Source organism: Callithrix jacchus, chromosome 1 (genome assembly GCF_049354715.1).
Source record: "Callithrix jacchus isolate 240 chromosome 1, calJac240_pri, whole genome shotgun sequence".
In the NCBI taxonomy this organism is placed as follows: Eukaryota; Metazoa; Chordata; class Mammalia; order Primates; family Cebidae; genus Callithrix; species Callithrix jacchus.
In genome coordinates, this window is record NC_133502.1 from 193,027,559 (window position 1) to 193,051,462 (window position 23,904).

At 46.5% G+C, this 23,904-nt stretch overlaps 1 protein-coding gene and 1 long non-coding RNA gene across 5 annotated transcripts in view; one reads left to right on the plus strand and one right to left on the minus strand.

Moving 5' to 3' along the window:
- LOC100396717 (immunoglobulin iota chain-like) overlaps positions 1-3,253 on the plus strand; it is a 32,118-nt gene extending 28,865 nt beyond the window's left edge. The window contains 1 exon segment of the mRNA XM_078335636.1: positions 2-3,253. Within this exon segment, the coding sequence (XP_078191762.1) occupies positions 2-152 (151 nt within the window). The 3' untranslated portion in view covers positions 153-3,253.
- The window catches only part of LOC118154701 (uncharacterized), a 35,797-nt gene extending 14,588 nt beyond the window's left edge, over positions 1-21,209 (minus strand). For 3 of the 4 annotated variants that reach the window (XR_013521597.1, XR_008476617.2, XR_013521603.1), the window contains exons 1-2: positions 21,071-21,209; positions 14,046-14,169 (exon numbers count right to left, since the gene is read on the minus strand). This is a non-coding gene — a long non-coding RNA (uncharacterized LOC118154701). The remainder of the gene's footprint in view (positions 1-14,045; positions 14,170-21,070) is intronic. The other variant, XR_013521598.1, reaches the window with a different exon arrangement.
- Positions 21,210-23,904: the final 2,695 nt, after the last annotated feature.

The window sequence follows — 23,904 nt, forward strand, 5'->3', positions numbered from 1 at the left end:
AACGGGGGTATCTGAGCATCTCTGAGCTTCAGCCTGAGGATGAGGCCATGTATTACTGTGCTATGGGGGCCCAGGGCTTGGAGAAAGAGGAGAGGGAGAGGAATAGGGAGGAAGAAAAGGAACCCACTGCAACCGGGACACATGTCCTTTGAACTGAAGACAGCCATTGACTTCAGTTCTCCAAGGGGCATGCATCCCCTTGGAGAGGATGTCATGGAAGAGGCTGGAGCCACGGCCGGGAAGTGCCGAGGAGGCTGAGCTACTCAGCTTCTCCCGGTCCTGCAGTGTTGCTGTAAACCCCCATCAGAGGCTGCATTAGAGAATTAAAGCTGCTTGTGACTTTTTGCTGAGTTTGGCCTGACTGTGGTATGATCTTGTAATACTAGCCTCAGGCAAAGGCCCAGGGCACCAGGAGACTGGCAGAAAACAATCTGTTCAGCTGAGGCATTGTGGTGAGTGCTCGCCGGAACCCCTATTCTTGCGGGCCATGGGAGGCAAGGGGCTGACTAAAACACCTTGGAGGGGCATCCCTTACAAGGACAGGAACCTCTCGTGTCCTCTGATTCTGCCCAGGAGTTACAGGGTAAACAAGCTTGGAAAGCACCTGGCCTGGGCCTCCGGGGAGAACAGGAGCCGGGTGACAGGTCTAGAGTGGGCTCTCCACCTTGGTTCTATTGACATTTTGGGCTGGACAGTCCTTGGTTGTGGGGCTGTCCTGTGCATTGTCACATGGTGAGTGGCATCTGTGGCCTCTACCCACCAGATGCCCCCTACCCAGTTGTGACAAACAAAAACGTCTCTGGACATTGCCCAATGTCCCCAGGTTGCAAACTCAGCCTGACTGTGAACCACTGGTCTAGATGAGCAAGTAAATGCATTAACTTCTTTGCACAAGAGAGTGGCAGGGGCTGGCAAATGTGTTTTTTTCTTCCTTTTGAAAGAGACAAAGTCTTGCTCTGTAGTCCAGGCTGGAGTGTGGTGGTGCATTCATAGCTCACTGCAGCCTCATACTCCTGGGCTCAAGCGATTCTCATGTATCAGCATCCTGAGCAGCTGAGAAGACAGGTGTGTACCACCGTGCTCAGCTCTTTATTAAATTTTGTTTTTGGAGAGATAAATGTCTCACTATGCTTCCCAAGCTGATCTCAAACTCATGAGCTCAAGTGATCCTTCTGCTTGGGCCTCCTAAAGTGCTGGGATTAGAGGTGTGAGCCACAGCACCCAACCCATTTTCTATAAAGAGCCAGATGGTAAATATTTTTGGTTTTGCAGGCTATGCGTTCTCAGTCACAATTGCTCAGTTTTGTCCTTGTATGTCACAGACAATATGCAAACAAACAGGTGTGGCTGTGTTCCTATTAAAATGTATTTAAAGAAACAGGTGGGGCTGCACTGGGCTGCGTATGGCACTCAGGCTGTAGTGTGCTGAGCCCTGCTCAGGAGCACTCTGGCTCCTGTCTCCAGGTTTTAAGTAACTCATGCCTGGTGTGATGATCAGAGTCTCTCTTAACTACTCCTGCCTGTGACCCCAGGCAGGAGCTTTAGGACCCATGGAGAGACCTAGAGGAATAAAGGACGTGGTCTCACTGAGACTGTGTTGGACTGGCTGGGCAAAGTAGAACTGGGGAGCTTCCTGTAGCCCTGGCCCACAGTAGGCCCTCTGAGCCTGTGGGTAGAAAGTCTAAATGTGTTTTGCAGAGAGGGACTCTCTACATTAGGTGTCCACACAACCTGTAGACATGCCTCACTCAGAGAGGTGCCAGGCAAGGCAAACCACCTCCCTTGTGACCTCACACTCTACTTGGCTTAGAACATGCATTCGACATAGCTAAAAAGATCCTGATGCATCTCCCCAGAGAGGTGAAGGCATGTCAATATCAGCCTTCCATGTGTGGTCACGAGTCCTCTCTTGTTAAACAGTGGTCTCTAGCACTTGAGATCAGGAGTTCAGGACCAGCCTGACCAACATGGTGAAATTGTCTCTACTGAAAATACAAAATTAGCCAGGTGTGGTGGCACATGCCTGTAATCCCAGCTACTCGGGAGGCTGAGGCAGGAGAATTGCCTGAACCCAGGGGGCGGAGGTTGCGGTGAGCCGAGATCGCGCCATTGCACTCCAGCCTGGGTAACAAGAGTGAAACTTCGTCTCAAAAAAAAAAAAAGAAACGGGACTTGGGACCGAGCCTGAGCCAGCCTTCAAAGGCTGTGTCATGGGAAGGAGGCTGAATTGCAACCCTTCAACCCACGCTATCTCTTCACAAGCCACATGCAGCTCTAGACCACTTGGCTGGTCCAGTTATCTGAGACATGAGTATAAAGTACATATCAGATTTTGAAGACTGAATTAAAAAAAGAAAAACAAGTTTAAATTATCTAGTAACTAATTTTTATATTGATTATAGGTTGAATTGGTAATATTGGGGATATATTGTGTTAAATAAAATATAGAATTAAAAATCATTTTACCTATTTGTTTTTACTTTTTAGAAATAACATAGCCACTAGAAAATTGGAAATTACAGATGTGGCTTGCATATGTTCCTTAGAGTGTGGGAGACAATAAAGGGTTAGAGAGAAGGAGTGCAGGCAAGGCTGGACCTAGGAGCAACAGAGATGAGGAGTGGTGGGTACAGGCTGCATGTAGCAGGAGGATAGATGGGAAGGAGACCAGATAATGGTCAGGGTGAACAACGACTCAGACTAAAGGAAGGAATTTGACAAGAAAAAAAGGCCAGGCAGGTGACTGATGGGGAAATCATAATACTACTATTTTGTTCAGCACTTATGATGGATAAAAACTTTTTTTTTTTTTTTTTGAGACAGAGTCTCACTCTGTCACCCAGGCTGGAGTGCAGTAGTGCAATCTCAGCTCACTGCAACCTCTCCTTCTTCAGCCTCCCGAGTAGCTGGAATTACAGGCACCCACCACTATGCCCGGCTAATTTTTATATTTTTAGTAGAGACAGGGTTTGACTGTGTTGCCCAGGCTGATCTTGAACTCCTAACCTCAGGTGTTATCCCTGTCTCAGCCTCCCAAAGTGCTGAGATTACAGGTGTGAGTCACTGCATCCAGCCTCTTTTAATATTTTTAATATATATTTTTACTTGAGATGTGGTCTCCCTATGTTACCCCAGCTGCTTTCAAACTCCTGGCCTCAAGCTATCCTCCTGCCTTGACCTCCCAAGGTGCTGGGATTACAGGTGTGAACCAGCCTTAAATGTTTTTAAAAATAAAGTTTGGCATAGAAAATTTTAACAGTTTCTCATTTTTCCTGAAGTGTTCTCTAGTACCTAGAAAATTTTAACGGTTTCTCATTTTTCCTGAAGTGTTCTCTAGTACCCCATTTAAAAGGAAGACTTAGGTAAACATTTTAACAGTAAAAGAATCACAATAGACTTTATTTTTTTTTTGAGATAGAGTCTTGCTCTGCCACCCAGGCTGGAGTGCAGTGGTACAATCTCGGTTCACTGCAACCTCTGCCTCCCAGACTCAAGCAAACCTCATGCCGCAGCCTCCCAAGTAGCTGGGACTACAGGTGTGTGCCACCATGCCTGACTCATTTTTTGTATTTTTAGTAGAGACAAGGTTTTGACATGTTGGCCAGGCTGGTCTTGAACTCTTGACCTCAAGTGATTTACCTGTCTCAGCCTCTTGAGCCTGGGAGGTGGAGGGTGCATTGAGCTGAGATTGCACCACTGCACTCCAGCCTGGACAACAGAGCAAGACTCTATCTTTAAAAAAAAAAAAATTCTACCCCAGCATTCCATGTCACACCTCAACTGTCCTCTATTTGGATATTATTAAAATAGTAGATGACATCATGTATGAAAATGTCATTGTTCCCTTTTGGGGGTGTCTTGAATTTTTCATGTGTTGATATTTTTATTTGTATAATTAGTATTAATAAAAGTGATAGTAATTAGGAATAAAGTTTCAAATACATTAAAAAGTAGAGTCTAGAAAAATGAATGCTGAGTTCCAACAATTACCAACTCATGATAGTTATATTTCAGTCTTATCCCTTTTCCCAAAAAGGATTATTTTGCAAACACCAGACATATTCATCTCATTTTTAAATATTTCAGTATATTTCAAGAAGATAAGTGCTTTCTTTAAAAACACAGCCATAATGACATTGAAAAAATAACAGTAATTTTTCAAAATCATCAAATATTCTGTCATAGTTTAAATTTCTTCATTTAAAAAGCTGACTTGTTTTATAGGAGCCAAAACAAAGTCTTCACATGGCATTTGGATTGCGCACTTCCTGAACGTCTTTTCATCTATAGGCTCTTTCTCCCTCCTTTTTTACTATTTGCAGCTTATTTGTGGAAGACACAGAGCATTTGTCCTGTCTTGCCCAAACAGTTTAACTGGGCCAGGCATGGTGGCTCATGCCTGTAATCCCAGAACTTTGGGAGGCTGAGGTGGGCAGATCACCTGAGGTCAGGAGTTCAAGACCAGCCTGATCAACATGGGGAAACCCCGTCTCTATTAAAAATACAAAATTAGCCAGGCATGGTGGCACATGCCTGTAATCCTAGCTACTCAGGAGGCTGAGGCAGGAGAATCGCTTGAACCCAGGAGGTGGAGGTTGCAGTGAGCCAAGATCAAGCCACTGCACTCCAGCCTAGGCAACAACAGTGAAACTCTGTCTCAGGAAAAAAAAAAAAAAATAGGCAAGGTACCGTGGCTCATGCCTGCAATCCCAGCACTTTGGGAGGGTCAACGAGGGCAGATCACGAGGTCAAGAGATCAAGACCATCCTGGCCAACATAGTAAAACCCCATCCCTACTAAAAATATAAAACTCAGCCAGGTGTGGCCACACATGCCTGTAGTCCCAGCGACTCAGGATGCTGAGGCAGGAGAATTGCTTGAACCCCGAAGACAGAGGTTGCAATGAGCCGAGATCAAGCCACTGCACTTCAGCCTGGTGACAGGGCAAGACTCCCCCTCAACAACAATAACAACAACAAGTTTTAACTGGTTTCTAGTGTTTTCCTAGCTGGACAAATTTGGAAAAAAATCTGTACAAATCATTTCTGTACTATTGGCCCAGTATGTTTTGTGAGGATTGATGTAAAAAATAGGTATGTGAGGACTGAACTCTGATTTTTCTTTTTTTATCTTGCCCAAATTCCTGTCTAAGGGGTCTTGGGAGCCATACCCTACATATCATAAATTCTCCTAAGATGGGTTTTATTGGCCAGGCCCAGTGGCTCACACCAGTAATCCCAGCACTTTGGGAGGCAGAGGCGGGTGGATCACAAGATCAAGAGATCGAGACCATCCTGGCCAACGTGGTGAAACCCCATCTCTACTAAAAATACAAAAATTAGCTAGTTATGGTGGCACCGAGGCTGGAGTGCAGTGGCATGATCTCAGCTCACTGCAACCTCCACCTCCCAAGTTCAAGCGATTCTCCTGCCTCAACCAGTAGCTAGGACTACAGGCAAGCACCACCACACCCAGCTAATTTTTTTTTTTTTTTTTTTTTTTGAGATGGAGTTTTGCTCTTGTTGCCCAGGCTGGAGTGCAATGGCCTGATCTCAGCTCACTGCAACCTCTGCCTCCCAAGTTCTAATGATTCCCCTATCTCTGCCTCCCTAGTAGTTGGGATTACAGGTGCCCACCACCACACCCAGATAATTTTTTGTACTTTTAGTAGAGATGGGATTTCACTGTGTTGACCAGACTGATCTCAAACTCCTGACCTCAGGCAATCCAACTGTCTCAGCCTCCTTAAGTGCTGGGATTACAGGATGAGCCACCGTGCCCGGCTAATTTTTGTATTTTCAGTAGAGTTGGGGTTTCACCATGTTGGCCAGGATGGTCTTGATCTTGTGATCTGCCTGCCTTAGTCTCCCAAAGTGCTGGGATTACAGGTGTGAGCCACCACACATGCTACCAATGTATTTCTTAAATGTATTTGATTGATGTCTCATGCCTCCCTAAAATGTGTAAAACAAAGCTGTGCCCCAGCCACCTCCAGCACATGTTCTCAGGACAAGGCTGTGTCACAAGCCATGGTAACTCCTATTTGGCTCAGAACAAGTCTCTTCAAAATATTTTAGAGTTTGACTCTTTTTGTGGACATATATCTGATTTCATGTCAAATGTTTTCATGGTAAGGTATGTTTAAGTCAGCATCTGGCAAAGCATGAGACCCACGCAGAGGTGCGAAGAGGCTGACAAGTGGATTACTGCCTCACTTCTCAGTCCTTGCGTGTGGGGATGAGAGGCGGATTTCAGATACATCATTCTGAGCCAGTGGAGGGGGACCAGGAGAAGTGAACGAAATGTGTTCAGAAACACCATGACTGCCCTGAAGGCTCAAGGAAGCTGCCTGGCCCCACACTGCCAGTTCCTGGAGTTGCTTGCTGGGTGAGAGAAGCATGGGCTTGTAGCATTTTTCTTATAAAAACACATTGTGGAAGGCAGATCTTCTATAACATAGTAGTTCCTCACTGGAGACACTTTAGAGTTGACGTTAGTGAGGATTCAACTTTGTAAAATGTGATCTTAAGCTTTTTGGTTATTTTAATTGAACTTAAGAAAATTAGTTAGTACTTGTCCATCTGTGCAAGCGATGTCATATTCACCGGTACATCCCGCTCTTTAGTTTGTTTGCCTAATTCAGCTCTTAAAGATCCAGCTCTCAAAAATCAATCTTAGGCAATCTACCTACAAATCAGGCCACAGAGGCTGTGCTTTTGACCTGTTAGGAGCTCCAGGCAATTTCCCGCTGACAGTGTTAAGGGAAAGGACTAAGTGTGTATGTGTGTCAATACCGAGTTCATCTGAAATCAGAAATCACCAGAGATTCTGGAAAAGTACAGTTTTCATAACCAAAGAACACATGTAATAAAAATATTTTATCTTTACTGCAGCGCTTAAGGAGAAGCACTTCTGACAGCTCTTTTAGCTTATAGAAGAAAGTGCAGACTGCACAGAGCTAGATGACTTTTTCAAAATGTTAAACATTTGCCAACGTTTCCATAAAGGCTTGTTGATCATTTAGAAAGCTCTTTGCATCTGTTGTTTTTAGGTTCTCATCTCTAGGGACCTGATGGGAAGGGTAGTTTCCCAGCTTACCAAGGGCTACATGAAATCAATAACATTTTAAACAGTCTTACATAAAAACATCCTTCCTTACTGTTTATTTATTTATTTATTTTGGGGACCATGGGCTAAAGATAAAAGATACAGGAACACACTGAGCCTCTTTCTCAACTTGGTGGCTCGGTCATGTTCTTTTGTATTTCATTTCCTTTATGCTGGTATTTTTATGTTTCTGAAAAAATATCAAGCACAGAGGGGTTTTTAACTTTAAAAAGAAAGTAACTTAGGCTGGGCACAATGGCTCATGCCTGTAATCACAGCACTTCGAGAGGCTCAGCTAGGAAGATCGCTTGAACCCAGAAGTTTGATACCAGCCTGGGCAACATAGTGAAACCCTGTCTCTACTAAAAATCAAAATATTAGCTGGGCATGGTGGCATGCGCTTCTGGCCCCAGCTACTCAGGAGGCTGAGGTGGGAGGATCACCTGAGCCCAGAGAAATCAAGGCTGCAGTAAGTCGTGATTGCACCACTGCACTCCAGCCAGGGCAACAGAGCAAGAGCCTATCTCAAAAAATAAATAACTCAGAAATGCATTGGTCCACCTGGATAACATAACACATCATTGGAGGCAGAGAGTGTGGCACCCAATCTGGACCATTTTAATTGGTGAGGCTCAAATAAATAGCACTTAAAATGAGTAAAGTCATTGTTATCCAAAATATTTCTGCTTCTCAAATTTTCTATGCCTCTTTTTTTAAAAGAACTAGATTCTTCCATACATTTTCATGTGTTTTAAAAAGGTATCGTTTCTATCTTAGACTCAATTGTCATGAGAAGGCTTTGATACCATGCCAGGCATGCCATTCAGAGATGGGTGACCAGTGGTCACGCCTGTCAGGCAACGTGAGGAAGCTGGCCACTCCAGACTACTACTTCCAGAAAGGAATGTGAGTGCCTCACTCTGAGGGAAGCTTGCTTGGTAGTTCTTCCTTTGGTTCAGGAGCAAGCCAGTTAAATACTGGAATTGCTGGATTGATTGCTATTGCTATTTTGAATATCTATGTCCTTTTTTTTTTGAGACAGGGTCTCACTCTGTTGCCCAGGCTGGAGAGCAGTGACGTGATCACAGCTTACTGCAGCCTCAACCTCCTGAGCTCAAGTGATCCTCCCACCTCAGTCTCCTGACTAGCTGGGACTACAGACACACACTACTATGTTCAGCTAATTTTTCTGTTGTTTTTGTAGAGGCAAGGTTTCACTATGTTGCCCAAGCTGGTCTCGAACTCCTAGACTCAAGTGATCCACCCATCTCGGTCTCAAAAATGTGGAGGACAGGTGTGTGGCTCACGGCTGTAATCCCAGCACTTTGGGTGTCTGAGGAGGGTGGATCACCTGAGGTCAGGAGTTCAATACCAGCCTGGCCAACATGGTGAAACCCCGTCTATACTAAAAATAAAATAAAATAAAATTAGCTAGGCATGGTGGCATGTGCCTATAGTCCCAACTACTCAGGAGGCTGAGGCAGGAAAACTGCTTCAACCTGGGAGGCAGAAGTTGTAGTGAGCCAAGATGGTGTCACTGCACTCCAGTCTGGGTGACAGAGTGAGATTCTGTCTCAAAAAAAAAGGTTAGGATTACAGGTGTGAGCCACCACACCCAGCCTGTTTTCCTTCTTCATGTCTGGCCACTGGGGCTGCAATCTAGCGTTTCTTTAGCCTCAGTTGTCTGGTGTTGGATCAGGTTCTGGAAGGTTCATATAACTATTAATAGCAATAGTTTTTTTCCTTCCAGAGACATATTTATTCCTCATGCAAAAATACAGAACTAGTCACTAAATAAGGTAAAATCTTGAAAGAATTTTGGATAAGAGATTTCCCATAAATATGTTTACTTTTAACCTTTTTTCATTTGTTGTTGTTGTTGAATTAGTTATTTTTAAACCACTATCAGTTTGTTAGCATGTTACAATTAATAAAAGAAGTTTCATGCAAAATATTTTAATAGGTTGTCAAATATACAGTTATATAATTATCTATCACTTATAAAAATTGGTACACCACATTAGATGATTCTATAAAATAAAAACATGAATCACACATTGACAATAACCCCTGCAGTCCAAGAATACCCTGCCAAGAGTACAAATTACAAATACATTTTTTAAAACTCTGATATGGTTTGACTCTGTGTCCTCACCCAAATCTCATCTCCAAATGTAATCCATACACTCCCCCACGTGTTGAAGGCAGGACATAGTGGGAGGTGATTAGATTATGGGGGCAGTTTCCCCTGTACTTTTCTCATGATAGTGAGTGAGTTTTCACAAGATCTGATGGTTTTATAAGGGGCTCTTCTCCCTTAGCTCATTCACTCTCTCTCGTCTGCCACCATGTATGATGTGCCTCTTCTCCTTCCACCATGACTATAAGTTTCCTGAAGCCTCCCCAGCCCTGTGGAACTGTGAATCAATTAAATCACTTTTCTTTATAAATTACCCAGTTTGGGATCTTTATAGCAGTGTGAAAACTAATACGCTAAAGACACATGCGTAAAAAAAGTTTAATTTTTTAAAAAAAAGATGGGGTTTCACCATGTTGGTCAGGCTGGTCTTGAACTCGCGACCTCAGGTGATCAGCCTGCCTTGGCCTCCAAAGTGCTTGGATTACAGGTGTGAGCCACCATGCCCGGCCAACACATCCATTTAAACCAAAGTAACTGTGACTAGACTAAATACATTCATTCATCAAATACAATAAATTTAGCACTGCTGCTTATAGTCACTAACAGCACAATTGTAGGTTCAAGTTCACGTGTTTTCATAAACCTTCCAGTACAGTTTCCATGGCAAAGTATCATTGTGCATGCCATTTTCATTTATATGTAGGTGTATCATACATCATACTTAAGACTATTTCACTTCACAAAGTGTTTATATATAAGCAAACAGTGAGTAAAAAAATTAACCTCAATAATGACAAAATTTAAAAATAAAGAAAATTCCTGAAAGCATATGCTGATTTGTTTAATTGCATATATACTATTTTCACTTAGTAGAAACTATTAGAATAAGCAATGGGAATTTTAAATATTTAAAAAAAAATAGAGGCTCCAAACTGTCCTAAAATATTAACAAGTTTTTAAAGTAATAACATAATAACTCTATAAGTCAAAACTAACTTTCTACTCATTACCAAATTTAAAATATCAGTGATTTGAAGAGCAGATTGAGGCCTAAAATCATGTTAAATTGTAAAATACAGGAAAGAGTGTGCAGCTAATTTGCTTGTGAATATGTAATGGAATGGCTTTCACAGGGTTGTTGTGTTAAACACTACTTTTATTTTTATTTATTTTTATGTATTTATTTAGTTGAGACAGAGTCTCACTCTGTCACCCAGGCTGAAGTGCAGTGGCACAATCTTGGCTCACTACAACCTCTGCCTCCCGAGTTCAAGTGATTCTCCTGCCTCACCTTCTGAGTAGCTGGGACTATAGGCACCTGCCACTATGCCCAGTTAAATTTTGTATTTTTGGTAGAGACTGGGTTTCACCATGTTGGCCAGGCTGGTCTCAAACTCCTGACCTCCAGTGATCTGCCCACCTCAGCTTCCCAAAGTCCTGGGATTACAGGTATGAGCCACCACACTTAGCCATGTTAAATGCTACTTTAAATGAAACCGGGCACGGTGGCTCACACCTGTAATCCCAACACTTTGGGAGGCTGAGGCAGGTGGATCACAAGGTCACAAGATTGAAACTATCCTGGCCAACGTGGTGAAACCCTGTCTCTAAAAATACAAAATTAGCTGGGTGTGGTGGCATGCACCTGTAGTCCCAGCTACTCAGGAGGCTGAGGCAGGAGAATCACTTGAACCAGGGAGGTGGAGGTCGCAGTGAGTCAAGATCATGCCACTGCACTCCAGCCTGGCAACAAAGTGAGACTCCATCTAAAAAAAAAAAAAAAGAAAGAAGACTCTAAATAAACATACCTTTAACAGCAAGGAAAGTGAAAAATTAAGGCTGTTTTACACTACCTGTAACTATTAATACTACTCAAACTTAAAAGTCAAATAGAGGTTACAAGGCTGCAAAATACTAGTTCTGATATCTCTACCATATTGTTAGTTGCTTCATCTCACCTGCATACTTATGTTATTTAGATGCATATTTTTCTACATCTCTATTTTAATTAAGCCCCAGTCCCACCCGAACTAGACAGAATGCTGAAAATGGTCAGGGCCTTATCTGATTGGTTCACAACTGTTACTGGGGAGCTAATGCGTGGCACGTGCTGTAAATTAAAATAAATATTTTTGAATGAACTAAGAAGCCTGGTCTTCAAAGGCAACCCAACTTGTTTTCCCAAAGCATTAATAGATCATTGTTACCTCTTTAGATAACCAGATTGACAATTATTATTATTATTATTATTATTTTAAGACGGAGTCTCAATCTGTCACCCAGGCTGGAGTGCAGTGGCACAATCTTGGCTCACTGAAACCTCTGCCTCCTGGGTTCCAGCGATTCTCCTGCCTTAGCCTCCCAAGTAGCTGGGATTACAGGCATATGCCACCATGCCCGGCTCATTATTTTGTTGTTGTTTTTGTTTTTGTTTTTCTTAGAGGGAGTCTTACTCTGACATTGCCTAGGCTAGAGTGCAGTGGCACAATCTCTAAAAATTTTTCTATTTTTAGTAGAAACAGGGTTTCACTATGTTGGTCAGACTGGTCTCGAACTCCTGACCTCGTAATCTGCCTGCCTCGGCCTCCCAAAGTGCTGGGATTACAGGTGTGAGCCACCACACCCAGCCTAATTTTTGTATTTTTAGTAGAGAGGGGGTTTTGCCATGTTGGCTAGGCTGATCTTGAACCCCTGACCTCAGGTGATCCACCCACCTTGGCCTCCCAAAGTGCTAAGATTACAGGTGTAAGCCGCTGCACCCAGTCAGATTGACAATTATTAAAAAGAAATTGATGTCTTGTAGACTATGAAAACATCATAGGATGTAACAGAAAAGATAACTGAGGCCAGGCACAGTGGCTCACGCCTATAATCCCAGCACTTTGGGAGGCTGAGGCAGGCTGATTGCCTGAGCCTGGAGCCTGGACAACAATGGTGAAAACTTACCTCTTAAAAAAAATTACAAAAATTAGCCCACCATGGTAATGCATGCACCTGTGGTCCTAGCTAGTTGGGAATCTGAGGTGGGAGGACTGCTTGAGCCCGGGAGGCAGAGGTTGCAGTGAGCCGAGACAGCATATTATTGAAATCTAGCCAGGGTGACAGAGCAGAACTCTGTCAAAAAAAAAAAAATCAATGAATATAAATACCTTATTAAACTATTATTCAATTTAAATTTTTATTATAAAAATGTATTATTCACACCCATAACTTTTTTTTTGAGACTGAGTTTTGCTTTTGTTGACCAGGCTGGAGTGCAATGGCGAGATCTCAGCTCACTGCAACCTCTGCCTCCCAGGTTCAAGCAATTCTCCTGCCTTTCAGTAGCTGGGATTACAGGCATGCGTCACCATGCCTGGCTAATTTTGTATTTTTGGTAGAGACAGGGTTTCTCCATGTTGGTCAGGCCCTTTTTTTTTTAGATGGAGTCTTGCTCTGTCACCCAGGCTAGAGTGCAGTGGTGCCATCTCAGCTCACTGCAGCCTCTGCCTCCCGGGTTCAACCAATTCTCCTGCCTCAGCCTCCCAAGTAGCTAGGATTACAGGCATGCACCATTGTGCCTGGCTAATTTTTGTATGTTTAGTATAGACAAGGTTTTGCCATGTTGGCTAGGCTGGTCTCAAACTCCTAACCTCAGGTGATCCACCCATCTTGGCCTTCAATGGTGTTAGGCGTGAGCCACCACATCTGGCCAAAAGTAAAGTTTTTTAAAAAGTATCCCTTAGGCATGGTGACACGTGCCTGTAATCCCAGCTACTCAGGAGGCTGAGGCAGGAGAATTGCCTGAACCTAGGAGGTGGAGGTTGCGGTGAGCCGAGATCGCGCCATCGCACTCCAGCCTGGGTAACAAGAGCAAAACTCCGTCTCAAAAAAAAAAAGTATCCCTTAGTGTAACACTCCAAATTTTTATATAGTTGATTAGACTAAATTATTGATTTTACTTTTTTTTTTTTTTTTAGATAAGAGTCTCACTTTGTTGCCCAGGCTGAAGTACAGTGCCACAATCTCAGCTCATTACACCCTCCACCTCTCAGGTTCAAGCAATTCTCCTGTCTGAGCCTCCTGAGTGGCTAAGACTGCAGGTGCCTACCACTATGCCCAGCTACTTTTTTATTTAGTAGAGACAGGGTTTCACCATATTGGTTAGGTGGTCTTAAACTCCTGACCTCAGGTGATCCACCTGCCTCAGCCTCCCAAAGTGCTGGGATTACAGGCGTGAGCAACCCTGCCCAGCCTGATTTTACTTTTTTATTTATAGCTAAACCATTTATAAGAATGGTGAAAGAAATGCAACTTGATCAAGACAACTTAGAAATAATTAAATAGAAGAGGTGCTTTTTGTAAGATAAACTTCGTTTTGTTAACTTTGCCTAAATTGTCAAAACATTAACAGCTCTCATTTCACCTTTTTTTTTTTTTTGAGACAGAGTCTCACTCTGTCACCCAGGCTGGAGTGCAGTGTCGTAACCTCGGCTCATTGCAACCTCCACCTCCCAGGTTCAAGTAATTTTCCTGCCTGAGCCTCCCGAGTAGCTGGGATTATAGGCATACGCCACCACACCCAGCTAATTTTTGTATTTGTAGTAGAGACAGGTTTTCTCCATGTTGGCCAGACTGCTCTCGAACTCCTGACCTCAAGTGATCTGCCTGCCTCGGCCTCCCAAAGTGTTGGGATTATAGGCATGAACCACCACACCCGCCCATTTCACCTTTTTATGGATTTATATATTGATTTGGGGATGAGGTAATTGATATCATTTGAAAAGTTTGTTTTTTCTTTTTTGAGACAGGGTCTCACCGTGTTGCCCAGGCTGGCCTTGAACTCTTTGACTCAAGGGATCTTCCTGCCTCAGCCTCCAGAGGAGCTGAGACTACAGGCACATGCCACTGCCCCAGGCTGGAGACCTCTTGATAGAGGAAATCTGAAAGACAGAATAAAGAAAAGCAAATAAATAAATAAAAGCTTGTGACTGGTGATTACCCTGAATATCGTGGGGACAAAAAGCTTCTTACAGATGTAGTTTTTAAAAAATCTACATGTTAACTGAATTTTGGCGTATTCTTGGTCTTTTCTAAAAAATGCAAGGAGGGTTAAATACCTGCCATTCTCAAGATTTGTATGTAGCTTGCTCGCCCTCGATACTTGTGTGGTTGAGAGTGCCTGGCTTTGCGTCGGGGAGGAGGGCAGGCCATATACAGCTAGAGAGGCCCGTGGCATGGTGCAGCCTTTACTTACAAGGCTCCACTTCCAGTGCCCTCTCCACAGACTTGCCTTGGCTTCATAGGTCCATACTGCCAAGGCCAAGGGAGAGGTCAGGCTCCTTCAGCGGCTGCAGGACTGCCTGGTGGTTTGACAGGGAGTCACCAGAATAGCTTTCTTACTTCTTTTTTTGAACAAAATCAGAGTATTATTTATACAGGCAAACATACACATAGACAGTATTATTGGCAATAGACATGGCTGATTCATATTTGAATTTTGAAACAAACTGTCTTTTTAAAAAATCTTATCTGTATTTTTTTCTTTAACTTTTCTTTTAAGTTCTAGGGTACAAGTACATGGTGTGCAAGTTTGTTACATGAGCTTTGTGTCTTAAACTGAAGTGTATTGGCACCAATGCTGAGGTTTGATCTAAGCACTCCTTGGCTAGGGAACTCAGCATACTAGGAAAAGTCAAACAATAAAATGCTCTGTGTCTCATCATAGCAGCAGGTATGCTCCGCCTAAAGCAAACCTACTGGACATGACTACAGTGAGCTACAAAGTGTGAGATGGCATTTTCTGTGCAGGATGTACGTTCTCCAGGGTCCAGACATGAAAGAAAGCAAATCAGTTCTTTGACGGCCCCACCTCTTTCAGCACGATCCCTGGGATCTCATGAGAGGGATGGGGGAAGTGGAGGGAGAACAGCTCCTCCAAGGCCTCTCCCAGGGTGACTGGGGCTCCAGATATAGCTCAGTACAGACCCTGGATCCAGCCCTCATGGCCAAGTTCGATTTACTATGGGCTGGGATGGGACAGAGAGCTTTTTAAACTTAAAAAAAAAAAAAGCAAGCATAATTACATATAAAATGCACAGATCTAAGTGTACAGTTTAAGTTTTAACAAATCTCTAAACCTGTGTAACCAGCACCACAGTCAGTATAGAGTATTTCTGCCCCCTAGAAAGTGCTCTCTTGTCTCTTTTTAGAATCCCTCCTTTCCAGACCCTCCCCTCATACCCAGACAACAACTCTTTGATTGCCACCAACAGGGAAGGTTTTTTCGTTTTTTTTGTTTTTGAGATGGAGTTTAGCTCTTGTTGCCCAGCCTGGAGTGCAATGGTGCAATCTCGGCTAACCACAACCTCCACCTCCCAGGTTCAAGCAATTCTCCTGCCTCAGCCTCCAGAGGAGCTGGGATTACAGGCATGCACCATCATGCCCAGCTAATTTTGTATTTCTCCATGTTGGTCAGGCTGGTTTCAAAATCCCAACCTCAGGTGATCAGCCTACCTCGGCTTCCCAAAGTGCTGGGATTATAGGCAGGAGTCACCATGCCTGGCTGAAAGGTTTTACTTAAAGGAGCAATAGGAGAAAACTGAGTTCTGTATAAAATAAAAGATCTCTAAGTGGTAAACGGGTTATTTGATGAGGTAAAGTTGTTTAGTGAGAAGAAAGAAAAGACCTTTAAAAGTAAAGCCAGGCCGGGCGCGGTGGCTCAAGCCTGTAGTCCCAGCACTTTGGGAGGCCGAGGCAGGTGGATCACAAGGTCAAGAGATCGAGACCATCCTGGTCAACATGGTGAAACCCCGTCTCTACTAAAAAATATATACAAAAAATTAGCGGGGCATGGTGGTGCGTGCCTGTAATCCCAGCTACTCAGGAGGCTGAGGCAGGACATTGGCTTGAACTTGGGAGGTGGAGATTGCAGTGACCCAAGATTGAGCCACCACACTCCAGCCTGAGTGATAGAGACTCCATCTCAAGAAAAAAAAAAAAAAAAGGAATGCCAAATTGCATTCATGGCATACTGTGACTGCCTGTCTACCTGTAACATGAACTGTATCAGGTTTGGGGATCTGGGAGATGAGCAGGGCCCAGGCCAAACACAGCTCTACAGCTACGGCCTTGCTTTCCAGAGTACAGTTAGGAGAGAGGAAGAGGCACACCAAGGCAGGGATGACTGAGGGAAAATGAAAGAGCGAGAGAGAAAAAAATTGCTTTGTTTTGTTTTTGGTTCTAGACAGCGTATTGCTCTGTGGCCCAGGCTGAAGTGCAGTGGCTCCATCATGGCTCACTGCAACCTGAACCTGCTGGGCTCAAGTGATCTTCCTGCCTCAGCTGTCCAAGCAGCTTGGACAATAGGCATGTGCCATCATGCCTGGCTAATTTTTTTTTTTACTATTTTATGGGGTCTCACTATGTCGCTCAGACTGGTCTCAAACTCCTGGGTGCAAGCGACCCTCTTACCTCAGTTGCCTGAGTAGCTGGAACTACAGGTACAAGTCACTGCACTCAGTTCTCAACATTATGTTTAATCCTTAAAGTGCAAGCCTAGCTGTCCCCAGCACAGCAGTGCCTCTCCATTTTTCACTGATGATAGTTATGATTACTATAATAGCTTCATATCTGCATAAGGATGTACCGGTCATGAACATTCTTTTTTTTTATTTTTTATTTTTTCTAAGATGGGGTTTCATTCACTCTTGTTGCCCAGGCTGGAGTGCAATGGCGCAATCTCAGCTCACCACAACCTCCGCCTCCTGGGTTCAAGCAGTTCTCTTGCCTCAGCCTCCCAAGTAGCTGGGATTACAGGCATGCGCCACCATGCCCAGCTAATTTTGTATTTTTAGTAGAGACAGGGTTTCACCATGTTGGTCAGGATGGTCTCGATCTCCTGACCTCGTGATCCACCTGCCTCAGCCTCCCAAAATGCTGGGATTATGGGTGTGAGCCACCAGGCCTGGCCTGGTCATGAACATGCTGAAGTACATCCTTCTCACTTTCTCCTCATCCTCATACCCTTGGGAAGGAAGGAAATTAACATTTCAATGAATTTGTCTTGTATGAGTAAACCAGAGCTCAGAGGTTGAGTTTTTCAGTAATAAGGTCTTTCAGTAATAAGGAGGCAAAGTCGAGCTGAAAAAGTCTAACCCTGAATCTGGTGTTATTTCCATCACATGACCCTAAAAAAACACCACTAGAAAGCTTTAAGTCAGCAGAAACAACATTCAAGTCCCTCAGCTACACAACTATGGCCACACTGACACTCATGCAGGTAGCTGCTATTTACCAGTAGAAAGCTGGGCTGCTGCAGGTGAGGAAACACCATAGCAGCCTGCAATGGAGAGTCAAAACTGGCCTTCTTAGTAATCCACTGTGGAAAAACAAAGATGAAATCTCAACATTCACAACACAACAGAATCTTTTTATTTTTTAGAGACAAGGTCAACCTCAAACTCCTGGCTCAAGCAATCCTCCCACCTCAGTCACCCGAGCAGCTAGGACTGCAAGTATACACCAACACACCCAGCTAATTTGCTGTTTTTGTAGAGATGGGGTCTTGCTATGTGGCCCAGGCTGGTGTAGAATTCCTGACCTCAGGCAATCCTCCCACCTCAGCCTCCCAAAGTGCTGAGAGTACAGGTGTAAGCCACTGTACCTCGTCCTAACAAAATTATACAGTTTCACAATGCCCAGGAAAACATTTGTGTAACTCAGAACATATACTACACTGCCAATTGCCATGTTTTATTTATTTTTGTTTTTATTTTTTTAGATACAGAGTCTTGCTCTGTTACCCAGGCTAGAATGCAGTGGCATGATCACAGCTCACTGCAACCTCAAACTCCTGGGCTCACATGATTTTCCTGCCTCAGCCTCCCAAGCAGCTGCAATGCAATGGCATGATCATGGCTCACTGTAGCCTCAACCTGGGCTGACGCAATCCTCCCACCTCAGCCTCCTTAGTAGCTGGGACTACAGATACATGCCACCATGCCCAACTAAGTGTGTGTGTGTGTGTGCACGTGTGTGTATATAGAGATGAGGTCTTGCTGTGTTGGCCAGGCTGGTCTTGAATTCCTAGGCTCAAGCAATCCTCCCATTCAACCTCCCAAAGTGCTAGGATTGCAGGCAGGAGTTACTGTGCCTGACCAGCAATTCCCATGTTTTATAGAAAGACCATTCTCATGTAGCCCACAGTGGCCAGCTTCAGAGCCAAGTTTGTAGTGGCGAATCCTCAGTAATACTTGTATAGCACTTGCTGTATGACAGGTCTTGCTCTAAGGGCTCTCCATATATTTCCTCATTTCATCCTCAGCAGTAGGCAGAATTCTAAGGATAGCCACCCAAGATTCCTGTCCCCTGGTGGTTCAGTGAAATACTCATCTAGGTACTGCTATGAAGGCATTCTGCTGATACAATTAGAGTCCTAAGTTAGTGGACCTTAAATTACAGAGTAGTCCCCAGCTAACAGCCAGCAAGGAAACAGAGACCTTAGTTCTAGAACTCCAAGGAACTCGATTCTGCCAGCAACCTAGCCTTGAAGCAGCTTCTTCCCTAGAGCTTCCAGGTAAAAGCAAAGCTGCCAACACCTTGAGTTCAGTCTTGTGATGTGCAGCTGGGCCTACCTGGACTTCAGACTCCATAACTGTGAGATACTAAATGGGTACTGGTTTAAGACTTAGGTCTGTCAAACAAGAATAGGAAAACCATCCTCAAATACAGATGTATCAAAGTACAGGTCAGTACAGATGAGGGAAAGGCAGAAAGGGAGTAAGTCACTTACCCCACCCAGCTAGTAAACAGCAGAACCAAGATTCAAATACAAAGAGGGCCTCACTAGAGGCCCTCTCCTAGATGAGGGCAAATCCCCTCCAGAATCCCCTCCATATTACTGGGTTTTGTTGTTTAGTGAGAAGAAAGAGAAAGCCTTTTAAAAGTAAAGCCAGATTTACTCTGTGTAAATCTGTGCTCTACATAATGATTGGAGCTCCACCAAGGGAGCTTTTGAATGAACCATAGGAAAACTAGGATCAGCTCTCCAGATTCCCACCTCTCCACCCACCCAGGTCAGAAATGAAAAATGCTCAGACTCAGACTGCGCAGACAGGAAGTCAGCCAAGTCCCACTGGTGGGCTAGTGTCAGCTTTCCTGGCCCAGCTCTGCCTGCTGCACAAGTAAAGGCACGGGGTGGCACCTGGCAGTCTATGTGGAGGAAGAGAGGCTGGGTGTAAAGAGGCCGTGTAGGGAGTTGGGAGGGGTGAGACAGGAAGCTCTGGCACCTGGCAACAAGAACATCTCTCAGGTTTTTTCAATTCTTTTTTTTTAGACAAAGTCTTGCTCTTTTACCAGATGCCAGGCTGGAGTGCAGTGGTGATCTTGGCTCACTGCAACCTCCTCTTCCCGGCTTCAAGCAATTCTCTTGCCTCAGCCTCCCGAGTAGCTGGGACTACAAGTATGTGCCACTACACTCAGCTCATTTTTTTGCATTTTAGTAGAGAGGGGGTTTCACTATGTTAGTCAGGATGGGCTCGATCTCTTAACCTCGTGATCCACCCAACTCGGCCTCCCAAAGTGCTGGGATTACAGGTGTGAGCCACCGCACCTGGCCGGTTTTTTCTATTCTTAGCCTGCCTATCAAGTTCAGTGTTAAGGAAAACTTAAAACATTTCAGTGTGGATGCACTTGGTCAAGAAAATACTGTACACTACTTCAAAATGATCAGAGCAGCACAAAGTCAGGGACTGTTTAAGTCCAGAGCTTTCTCTGAAGTGAGAGCATCTCTGCTCACAGGAAGCTCTCATAGGCAGCGATCGAAAGACTGAGACCCTAGGCTGGGCACAGTGGCTCACACCTGTAATCCCAGCACTTTGGGAGGCTGAGGCAGGCAGATTACCAGAGGCTGGAGTTCGAGGGCCTGACCAACATGGAGAAACCCCATCTCTACTAAAAATACAAAATTAGCCGGGCGTGATGGCACATGCCTGTAATCCCAGCTACTCGGGAGGCTGAGGCAGGAGAATCGCTTGAACCAGGAGGCGGAGGTTGCAGTGAGCCGAGATGGCACCATTGCATTCCAGCCTGGGCAACAGGAGTGAAAATCCATCTCAAAAAAAAAAATAAGGAAGAAAACAAAGACTGAGGCCCAGAGGAATTTCCAAGAGGAAATTCAAACCCAGGAGTTTCCAAGAAAGGTCAGCGTCTCCTACACACGCTCTCTGACCCTGCCATGGCCACACTCCCGCATCACACCCCTCTGTGTGCCAGGCACCCAGCGTCCACTTCATCTCGCCTCTTCAACACCCACTTTCTTCAGGAGCTGCTTCAGAAGCCATTTTGGGGTTTCCTTCCGAGAGCAATAGCCTTCGGGCAATGCCAATCATTCCAAGTAAATCCTGTCACTGCCAAGACCTCCCCCGAGCAGCAGCAGCAGCCCAGCTGTCCTGTCTATTGGGAATCGGGACCTTCCCATCACAGATGAGAAGACCGAGGCTTGGAGACGTCGAGCATACAGCGGGAAGAGTAGAGCTGGGACCCACACTCGACTCTTCTTCCCACAGCACCTGTTGAGCCCAAGGCTCAACTTCCACACGAAGCTCTCCTTCCCTCGGTTCCTTCAACCAACGTTAACCTTCAACAAGAGCCGCGCAGGAAGGTGGCACAAAGGCATGGCCCAGGAGGGCGGCACGAGGACTCAACTGGGGCCCTTGCCTCCCAAGCCCGCCCGGTCGGGGCGGAGTGGCCGGGGCTGTCCAAGTCCCTGGACTCGCGGAGGAATGGAGACGGCCTCGGCAGGGACTCGGGAAAGCCGACCCACGCGCGCCCCCTGCCACACACCTGTGGGACCCATAGCATTACCCGCCTCTGAGCTGGAAGCCGCTATTCGGCCATCCAGTGCCGAAATGTCGTCATGAAGCTGCGTGGGCGTCACGCGGGAAAAGCGCCTCTGCCTCTTCAGGACGCTACGTCAAAAGGCGCGTGCCCAACGCGAAGGCCGCCGGGTGGCGGAGGGGAGGTGGCGAGGGAGGAGTGCGGGGGAGGGGGTAGTCCGCCGCTGAATGCGCCTGCGTAGTGGCAGCCTCCGCTCCCCCTACCGTTGAGCTCATGTACCTTCTCTCTAGCAAGGAGTGCACGTGCGCGTAAGCAGGGTCAGTTGATTAGGGCCGCCTTGGAGCGCCCCCTAGTGGGGCACCGGCGCGGATAAAACAATTGCACGCTTTCTTGCAACAGGCATTTAGCGCTCAATGTATGCCTGGCACTGGGCTGGGTGCTGCCACCTAAGCAAATATGACCAATGCTCGACCAGGGCCTCTATCAGGGAGGCCCTGATCACCAACGAGCGGGCCCCCTCTGTGGGCCACGGCCGTCTAGGAGGCCGGGCACAAGCGCTGCAGGGAAAGGGAACAGGCGCAGCCGCTAGGGGGCGTGGTGGGAGCGCGGCGCGGCGGGGCGCACCTTTCCGCTGGTGCTTGGGGCTTGGGGGCGCGGGGTCGCAGAGCTCAGGTCCTGGGCGGAGGCCCGCTGCGCCCCCGGGGCTGGAGCTGGCGGGCAGAAGCTCTCACTGCAGCGGTAAAAGGTGCTGAGCGCTGAGGAAACTGAGCTGTACGAGCTGGCCCAGGCGGCGGGCAGAGCCATCGACCCCGACGAGTTCAAGTGAGCGGGGCTGGTGGGGTCGCGCGCCCTCCGGAAGCCCCCACCTCTGCTCTCGCTGTCAGCTTGCTGGTCCGGAGGAGCCTCCCGCCCTCGCCTGGCGAGGAGCGTTCACCCGCCCCGCGTCTGTCCCCGCCAGGATCTTGGTGGACCTGCTGAAGGTGAACGTGGCCCCCTCTGCCCATCTTCGAGATGCTCAAGTCGGTGTGTGCCAGGTAGAGACTGGCGAACGAGCCCCAGGATTCTGCGGCCGCGTCTCTGCTCACGTCGAGTGTGTCTGAGACCCGAGGCAGAGCCGGGCCCGCTGTCCCTGCCCCGGTGGCAGGGGTGGTGGGGCGGGGAGGGGCAGGCGCTGCACAGCGGCGGCTTGGCCCTGAGCTTTGACCACGCTTGTCTGTCCGTCTCTGCCCAGCACCTGCAGGGCCCATCCGTGGGCTCTGCTCCCTGGCCTCGCTGCTATCTTTAGGAGGCATGTCCAGGCCAGGTAGACGCAGAGTGGGTGCCCCAGGGTGGTCCAGGTGGTCTAGGCCGCCTCCGCCTCTTCCCACCTCTTCACTCATGCCTCCATTCCACAAAGTCAGGAATCAAGACGGCCTTGGGCTGAGGGCGGTGGCTCACGCCTATAATCTCAGCACTTTGGGAGGCCAAGGCAGGAAGATCGTTTGAGCCCATGAGTTTGAGACCAGTCTGGGTGGCAAAGTGAGACCCTGTCTGTGAAAAAAAAAAAAAAAAAAAAAAAATTTAATGATAGTTTTGGAGGGCAGTGGCTCATGCCTATAATCCCAGCACTTTGGGAGGCCAAGGCGGGCGGATCACTTGGTCAGTAGTTCGAGACCAGCCTGGCCAATATAACGAAACCCCATCTCTACTAAAAATATAAAAAATAGCTGGGTGTGGTGGTGGGCGCCTGTAATCCCAGCTACTCAGGTGGCTGAGGCAGGAGAATCGCTTGAATCCAGCAGGCAGAGGTTGCAGTGAGCAGAGATTGGGCCATTGTACTCCAACCTGGGCAACAGAGCGAGACTCTATCTCAAAAAAAAAAAAAAAAATGACAGTTTAGGGTCCAGCTCGGTGGCTCACACCTGTAATCCCAGCACTTTGGGAGGCCAAGGCGGGTTTATCATTTGAGGTCAGGAGTTCAAGACCAGCCTGGCCAACATGGTAAAACCCCATCTCTACTGAAAAAACAGCCGGGCGCGGTGGCTCATGCCTGTGATCCCAGCACTTTGGGAGGCCGAGGCGGGTGGATCACGAGGTCAACAGATCGAGACCATCCTGGTCAACATGGTGAAACCCCGTCTCTACTAAAGATACAAAAAATTAGCTGGGCATGGTGGCGCATGCCTGTAATCCCAGCTACTCGGGAGGCTGAGGCAGTAGAATTGCCTGAACCCGGGAGGCGGAGGTTGCGGTGAGCCGAGATCGCGCCATTGCACTTCAGCCTGGGTAACAAGAGCGAAACTCCGTCTCAAAAAAGAAAAGAAAATCCAAAAATTAGCTGGGGATGGTGGCACATGCATGTAGTCCCAGCTACCGTGGAGGCTGAGGCAGGAGAATCACTTGAACCCGGGAGGTGGAGGTTGCAGTGAGCTGAGATCACACTATTACACTACAGCCTGGGTGACAGGGTGAGACTCCTCTCAAAACAAAACAAAACACTAAAAAAAAAAACAAAAACAGTTTTGGTCCCTGTCCTGTGGCTTTAAGCCTCCAGGGAAGTGCCCAGGGAATAAGGAAGGCAGAGGTCTTCCTGCCATCCCCTGCCTGTACCCCACCTGGGCCCAGGTCCTGTGCAGGGGCTTGGTCAGCCCTGACTGGCTTCCCTCTCAAAATTGCAGGATGGGAGTCAGAGGCAGAACTCCCAGGTTACAGAGGCCTGCAGGGTCTGAAGGGCCTCCTATCTCTCCAGATTGGTAACTGGGGCTGAGCAGGTGCTGAGGCTGAGTGTGTGTGGTGGAGCCTGAGTCCCTGCTCATTCTCCCCACATGTTGCTTCTGCTCAGAATAGCTCTCTCTGAAATG